The following is an 8,526-nucleotide window of genomic DNA, read 5'->3' on the forward strand; positions in this document are numbered from 1 at the left end:
TGTCTTATTTTATGAAGTGCATAAATTAAGAGAGAGCTTCCATGGTTGCCCATGAGTGGAGCATTGAGATTTCTTTGGAAAGATTAACCAACGATATGCATAAATGGCGATGTGACCAATAGCTTGTAAAATGTGGTGATGAGATTTTAGGACTTTGTGTGAAATTTTAATGGAACAAGTGAAATTTTTATAATTTTTTTTCAATTTTAAATACTATATGAGTAAATAGTAAAATTTATAAGTTAAGCATACGGGTGTTGATATTTGACACAACCCGAAAATCTGTCTCGAACTCGACCTAAAAATTTTGAATTTGGGTTAGTAATTTCAATGCATTTGTAAAACCAGGTCAGGTTCGCATTGACCCGGAAACTCGAAATCAACCTAGTTTAACCCGTTTTTAATTGATTTAGGAGGGTTTTAGAAGATTATTATGAAATAAGTAAATGCTATTTTCAAAAAAGAAAAAATCATGTTGCCTAAATTAAATTAAGCTTGATTTATTTTAAATTATTTGATGTAAATCTTATCTTAATTCGATTTAGGATTAAATAAATCGAATTAAATAAAAATGTTTTAGTAAAACATAAAAGATGTGGGTCAGATTCTAGTCCAAAAAATCGACCCATTTGAAAAAATTGGTCTGGTTCGAGTGGGGTTAATGTCAGATCAGTTTCAAATTTGATCTGAACCCCACACGAAAGCCACTTTTGACAGCCCTTAGTTACACATACAAAGAAATAGTGCTATCTAGGTTAAACTCTCAATAAAATAATAATAATAATAAACTTTGCCTTTTTTTTTTTACATTTAGGTCATTTAAGACAAATTCATACACAAAGCATATAAAGATTCGAATCCAAAATCTCTTGATTGAAAGCATAAGCTCTCAACCAACACGCCAAGGTTAGCTGTGTCTTTGCCCCATTTTGAACAAGTGATTCTTTAGGCGGAAACCCTACTCGTTGATTCCAACAATCGATCTCCTCCGATGACAACGGCGGCTGCATCATCTCTATCCCATTCCTCCATTCGCCGTGGATTGTTGGCGTCAGTGTTTCTTCTTCTCTGTTTCTCTTGGCAAGGAATCTATACATAACCAAGAAATTGGTAAGAAATTCGAGCTGCTTAAACTGTGATAGTATGGGGACGTTTTAATGGAGAATGAGCTTAATTTGGCCTTTCCTTCCAAATTTGATGGTATTAATCTCTCCATTCAAGGTCTAAGAATTTAGTGAGCGATGTGGTGGCGTCGCGGCGTTCTTACTCATGCGCAGGGATTGCTTAGGTCAACATGCGAGCCCACTCGGTTATTTACCGTGCTTTCTTTCTCAGATTCGCCTGCAAAGAAAAAAGGAAAAGCAACTCCTTTACAGGTATTCTTCTGAAGAATCAATTGTGCTAGAAAAATCCCTCCTTTCATTGGTTTTGCCGTTATTTTTCGTTTCTGTTTCTTTCTTTTCATCTATGGTCGAGTAGTGGTAACAGTAAAGGAAGATTAGCCGATGTGGAGATCTTGTGCGTATTGTTTATTCCGATTGAGGTTTCCGTTTTTTGTAGGAGAGGAGGATGGTGGATCGTTTTAGGTTATGGGCCAAAGGAGGTGACGGAGGAAATGGGTGCTGGAGCTATCGGCGGAGCCGAACAGACCGCCATGGCGCGCCAGATGGTAATTGTTGAATCTTTTCATGATTTTGCTCTGTGCATATTTTATATGTTATTTTTGGTTGAGCGGTTTCATTCTTAGTCTATGATTAGATTAGTTGGCTTACTTTGTCATTTTGATTAGATTGATTGGTTTTTCAACTTTGATGAATGCTTACGTATCGATTAGGTGGCAATGGTGGAAGAGGTGGTGATGTTTATTTGGAATGCTCAGCAGCATTGTGGGACTTCAGTAATCTGCAACATCACGTGGTGGGTGAAGTCTTCCATATAACAGAAGTCTTTTTTTTTTTTCTTCTGCAAACTAATTTAGTTGATGATAACCATGAAATGTATTGTCGTAGTCCTGGGATCAATTAATCCTGCCTAAAGAAAATCTTTGCTTTGGCAGACAACTTTCCTAAAACAAACTGTGCGATTAGAGCCATGACTGAGTGTTTGAGAGTTATTTTGTTTCCACTATCTGTCCAAATTCAAGCACATTAACGTACACTAACTTTAAATTTTTCACTTCGGTGCTCGCCATTAAAAAAAAAAAAACTACAAGATAGGAGTTATATGTTCATGCAATTATTTCTTCTGTTTTCATCTCTATATTTGTAGCTCCAGTGATAGATGAGATTAGAGAGAGACAATTTAGATTGTTTGGTCACATAAAACAGCGGCTTTCCGATGACCCATTTAGGAGAGTAAATGTATTGGATTTTACCTATGTTAAGAAAGGTGGAGGTAGACCTAAAAAGACTTGGTTAGAAAAATATTAGAAATGACATTTCTTTATTAAATCTAAATGAGAATTTGACTCTTAACTAGACACAATGGAGAAAAAGGCTTTATGTAGCTGACCCCATGTAGTGGGATAAAGGCTTGATGTTGTTGTTTTTGTTGTTGTTGGTTCATCTCTATAGTTTTAACTTTGCCAAGCATCCTCTTTGTTCCTATTGTTTCTAGCAAGATTAAACATTCGGTAAGAACTGAATTTTTGTAGAATGCAAAGAAAGGGGGTAATGGGATTTCAAAAAACATGATTGGAACCCGTGGATCAGACAAGGTTAGAACTTTGTCATTAAAGTACCTACCTATTTGAGAATCTATAGCTACTTTTTTGTTTGTTTTCAAACAATCATCTACATTCTTGTAGAGAAGCTTGTTTTGAGCAGGTTGCGCAGGTTCCAGTTGGAACTGTGATTCATTTAGTCAGTGGTGCACTTCCTACATTAGTGAGCAATAATTCAATCACTTCTATGGATCCTTGGGAAATACCCATCGCTGTTGAGGATACTCCATCACTTGCAGAACTAAATGAGCGAAGAAACAATAAGGTAAAACCATCACATATGTTGAATAAGGTTGAAGATGTGCAATGCGAAGAACTGGAGAATGATGAATGGTGGAAAGATGACGATGATGATGATGATGATGAGTGGTGGAAAGCTGACAACAAAACTGAGGAAGCTAAGGACTGGCATTTTGAGTTAGAGGAATCTGTGCAATATTCAGTTGCAGAATTAACCGAACCAGGGCAGCGAATATTAGTTGCTCGGGGAGGGGCCGGTGGTCTCGGTAATGCTGCTGTTAATAAAGACATCAAATACCGAAGCCTCATGAACTTAAATGGTTCATCTAATGCACAAACCTTAGATAACGATGAGTTATTTTCACTAATTGCTGGCTCATCAGGCTCAGATTCAATCCTCATACTGGAGCTCAAGAGCATCGCTGATGTTGGACTTGTCGGAATACCAAATGCTGGTAAAAGCACTCTACTAGGCGCAATTTCGCGAGCCAATCCTGCAGTTGGCCATTATGCTTTTACTACTCTAAGGCCAAACATAGGGAATTTGAACTACGATGACTTCTTCTCAGTATCAGTAGCTGATATTCCTGGACTTATAAGAGGAGCTCATGAAAATAGAGGACTTGGTCATGCTTTCTTGAGGCACATTGAGCGCACCAAGGTTCTGGCTTATGTTGTGGATTTAGCTGCGGCTTTGGACGGAAAGAAGGGTATAATGCCATGGGAACAACTGAGAGACTTGGTTTTGGAGCTTGAACATCATAAGGTGGGTTTATCCAAACGGCCATCACTGATAGTTGCAAACAAGATTGATGAGAAAGGTGCAGAGGATGTCTATGAAGAACTGAAGATGAGGGTCCAGGATGTTCTCATATTACCTGTCTGTGCTGTGTTAGGCGAAGGTGTTCAAGAGTTAAAAGTTGGACTTAGAGAGCTAATGGAGGGAACTGAAACTAGATGTCTGGAATTGAGTAACATTATATTGGATTAGATTTGTTTTTTTTTATTTTCTGTGAGTGATTGATTTGATGAAGATTGTTTGCTGCTAAATTAAGTGCTTTGAAAGTTCCACCAGCATCATCTGTTGGATTGGATTTCTTCGCATCTCTTGAGAAGTTCTTTTGTTTTCCTGGTACTAATGCTGGAGAGTTATGTATTACACTGGGCGCAATGGTGCTTCTTTGTGTTGGTAAGCTTGTGTAATGAAACAAGACCCTATTAGAAGGATAGATGTATTACACTCCAAAAGATTGAGGTAGATTTAAAAAGACAATTAAGACTCCGTTTAAGACAGCTGTTTTATTATTCTAAATTAAAAAAATTTTGTATTATAAAGTTATTTTAAAAAGCAATAAGGAAGTTGTCGCAAATGAAGCTTAAAAGTATCTAAAAAATTCCTAAAAATAATAAAATGGTCTTTTTTTAATTAGATTTAGATGAAAATTTAACTCTTAATAGAAGACAATGAAGAATAAACTCATTTAGCGGATCTCACATAATAATAAGATAAAAAAATATGCTTGTTATTATTGTTGAAACAGAAAAATTTAGAATCTCCTATTTCTCTTTATTGCAATATATATATAATTAAAAATTTGGTTAAAAACAATATCAAAATTGAATTTTGAAATTGGCCAATCCTATTTTGAGAGAAACCAAAATTGGAGGATTGGTATTTGTCCTCATTTCTTAAAATTATATTTCTGGAATTATGGAAAGTCGCACATCCTTAATTTTTTTTCTGTTTAGTTTATTGCGTGTGGTGAACTTATTGTGATTTTTAATTTCTCAGTTCAATTTGATAGCCTCTTCAGGATAATTACTATCATAGCCACTGCAAAACGTATGGGAGCAACTTTGTCCATCCTCGTCACAGCCATCATGGCATAATTAGAAGGTTATTTGATTAAAAAATTATTGTATAAATTTGTATTTATATTTAATTTTAGATTAAATATGTGAAGTAATTATATATTCTACAAATTTGTCAATCAATAGAAATTTTGTTTAATTATAATAATAATTTATTCTCCTTTATACTTAAACTGTTATTATATTTGGCATAGTGCAGTGTAAAAAATGGTTTTTTTTTATTATTATCTTTTTACAGTGTAACAAATGGTAATTTTTAGGTAGGGGTGTTATTTTCGGGTCACGGGTCGGGTTCAAGTCAAACCTAGAATTGACTTACACTATTCGGGTCAACTCGAACCCGACCCGTTTTCGGGTTTGGGTCAATCCGACCCTAAACATATTTTTTATTCGACTTGAAGGAATGTCGTCGAGCTCCTTTCGGCAAGGCGGCGAGCTGTCCGACTATCCCGACTTCCAATTTGATAGGAAAGAACATCGTCAGAGTAAGATAAGGAGCTCCCGTCGCTGAAGGAGGAAGATAGCACAGTAGCGGCGAGCGAGCACGCCAGGCAGCAGTGACGACTGCCTCGAAGGAGGCGAACTAACGTGACTAACGCCTGACAGAGTGACGGACTGAGGCTCTAAGCGACTTGATGCGTCGCAGGCTCATAGTGTCGCATCATTTTGCGGGCCGGGTAGGTACTAAATAAGGGCATAGCAGTTTCCAGGTCAATTCCGTGTCTAGTTCAGGTTTTTGGGTCAACCCGAATCCGACCCAAAACTCAAATTGAGTCAGATTTTTGAACTCGAACCGACCCGTTTGCTATTGAGGTCGTCCCGAACCCAGATTTTTCCAGGTCGGATTTGTGTCGTGTCAAAATTTAACACCCCTATTTCTAGGTCAGATTATTTTAATTTAAATTTAATTAAGATTATAAATATTTGATTTATATTAAAATAAATATAAAATGAATTTTAATAAAATCGTAATTATCAGATTCATTTTAAAATAAATTTAATGGCTATTAAATGCATAATGATCAATTGTTTTTAGTCAAACTATGTTGACCTAAATTTTGAGAAATTTTGAATTTAAATATTTTGATGAAAATTTAATTAAGATGAGTTTTAGGGATATTAAATTTTGTTTAAATAAATATAATAAATTATTAACCAGATCATTTTAAAGGAAATTAAAAAGTTTGAATACAGACATAATTTTATTGGGGCATCAAAACCAAACTTTTTCACGAAAATCTCTATTTTTTTTTTAGCACACGTGTTTTTCACGTAAGAAAAGTTGGGATTGACATTTTGTTTGTGATGATAGCCGGAGTTCCTGAATCATATCGGCGGCGTCAAGAAAATTTCACGATTGATTGAAATAATTAAATATTCTTAATTACTACTCATGGGTTATTTGATTTGCTGAATATATATATAATATATATTATCAAAAAAATTATCTTTATCGGGCACAAATCTCGAGGCAAAATCAAGCAGAAACCTTCAAAAATTCAATCCGGGATCATCCGAACTCCAATTTCAGTAAACTTATAGTCAAACTAAGCGTCTCAATAATACAAACCCAACGACACCAAATTTGACTCAATTCGAGTCCAAATGATTCCAAATCAAGGACCCGAAGCGCTGTTTGAAGCTTCGTACCACTGTTTGAGTTATCAAACGGTTTTCAAATATGACGAGCCTATAGTCGAATCGAGCGGCTCAACGAGTCGAATCCAACGAGCCCAAGATCACTGAATTCCGAAATCAGTAAAGCCTCCAAATGTCTGACAAACGGTCTATGATCAAGGGATTCAATATCGGCAGTCCATCCAACCACTCCTAATTTACCCTTGATCTCTCACCTATTTACATGTCATGCCACTCCAAAAATCTATAAATAGACCCCTCATTTCTCTTGAAAGGAGACAAAAAGCAAGAAAGAGAAGAAGATAAGATAAGTAAGAGAAGGAAGAAGCTCCTCCTCAACCACCGCCGGAATTTCGTCGGACCACCGCCGGAGCTTCGCAGGACCACCACCTGAGGCCCTCACCTTCATCGGACCACCACCTGAGGCCCTCACCTTCGTCTGACCACCACCTGAGGCCCTCACCTTCGTTGGACTATCACCTGAGACCTTCACCTTCGCCGGACCACCACCTGAGGCGCTCGTCTTCGCCAAATCATCACCTCAGGCCTGGAGTTTTGCCAGACCCTTACCTGAAGCCCGAAGTTCTGCCGATCTACCACTTGACTCTCGGACTTCTATGGTACAATTATTACTTGTAATCTGATCGCCCTTGGAGTCGAATCAGCTCGTTGTAACCAACTCAAGTTCTAGTAGAATCATTTTTAATTGGGCCAATCCCCGTGATTTTTCCCCTTTTTTCAGGGCTTTCCACGTAAAAATCTTGAGTTTTCTGTGTGTGAGATGGATATTAATGCAACACTAAGACATAGTATTCTAACTCTATCGCGGTGTATATTCTAGCCCGCAACATCTATATATATATCCAAAGCATTGTTGGAAGGTTCAAACCATAATTTGGATTACCAAAAGGTTTCAAAACATAACATGCTTATAATCGAATCGAGCAGCTCGACGAGACAAATCCAACAAACACAAGATCGCCAAATTCCAATATCATTAAGACCTTCAAATGTCTGACAAACGGTCCACGATCAAGGGATTCAATATCGACTATCCATCCAAACCACTCTATATTTTCCCTTAATCCTCCTATTAATGAGTCATGCCACTCTTAGAAAGCTATAAATAGCCCCTCATTTCTCTTAAGAGGGAACCCAAGCAAGAAGAAGAAGAGAAGAGAAGAAGAGAAGGAGGGAAGAATCTCCTCCTCGACCACTGCCAGATATTCGTCGAACTTTCATGTGACGTCGAAGTTCGGTCCAATTTTCAAGTGACGCTGGAGTTCCGCACGACTTTTAATGACGTCAGAGTTTCGCCTGACTTTCAAGTGAAGTTAGAGTTTCCCCCTACTTTCAAGTGACGCCAAAGTTTTGTCTTACTTTTAAGTGATGCTGGAGTTCTGTCCGACCTCCAAGTAACATTAGAACTCTCTCTGAAAAACAATAGACATCAGTTTTCTGATATCAGTATTTTGATGTCCGTGTGCAACGCATTTCAACCCGAGAGTTGATTATTGTAATATGATTATCCTAAATTTTTAGGATGAGTCAGTCTCTTGTAACTCAAGCAAACACTAGTGAAATTCTTTCAACTAGGCGTCACCCCATAGTTTTTCCCTTTTTAGGGCTTTTCATGTAAACATCCTTGTGTTTTATATCTTTTATATTTATGTGATGGATATCCATACAACGCTAAGATGAAAAATTTTAACTCTATTGCCGCGTATATTCTACCCCACAATAGTTTGGCGCCATTTATGGGAAACACTATCCTATATTTCTAAGTGTTGATTCGATGGAAAATAAGGGTAGCAATCATATCTTGGATCCCACTGTTTGAATAGTTGCTATTTGAATGAGTTATATTTATGCAACTTATGTAGTTTTGATGATTCCAAACATTATTGTTCAAATGTATAGTTATCTCCTAACAATTTCAGAAGATTTGCACTTGCTCTTGTGTGTACTAACATTTCAGGAAAATCAGACTCCAGACTACGAAAACTTCAATTCAAATTCAACATGAGATATTTTGTTTAATTGATATTTTTTTT

General features: G+C 36.9%; 1 protein-coding gene across 1 annotated transcript; it reads left to right on the forward strand.

The window, feature by feature from the left end:
• Positions 1 to 916: 916 nt before the first annotated feature.
• On the forward strand, positions 917 to 4,189 carry LOC110115015 (probable GTP-binding protein OBGM, mitochondrial). The gene is made up of 6 exons (XM_020848109.2): positions 917 to 1,110; positions 1,222 to 1,376; positions 1,561 to 1,669; positions 1,835 to 1,917; positions 2,654 to 2,716; positions 2,826 to 4,189. The coding sequence occupies exons 2-6, from the start codon at positions 1,242 to 1,244 to the stop codon at positions 3,951 to 3,953; spliced, it is 1,518 nt and encodes a 505-aa protein (XP_020703768.1). The 5' UTR covers positions 917 to 1,110; positions 1,222 to 1,241; the 3' UTR covers positions 3,954 to 4,189.
• The last annotated feature ends 4,337 nt before the right edge of the window (positions 4,190 to 8,526 follow it).

Source organism: Dendrobium catenatum, unplaced genomic scaffold (assembly GCF_001605985.2).
Source record: "Dendrobium catenatum unplaced genomic scaffold, ASM160598v2 fragScaff_scaffold_1557, whole genome shotgun sequence".
Classification (NCBI taxonomy): Eukaryota; Viridiplantae; Streptophyta; class Magnoliopsida; order Asparagales; family Orchidaceae; genus Dendrobium; species Dendrobium catenatum.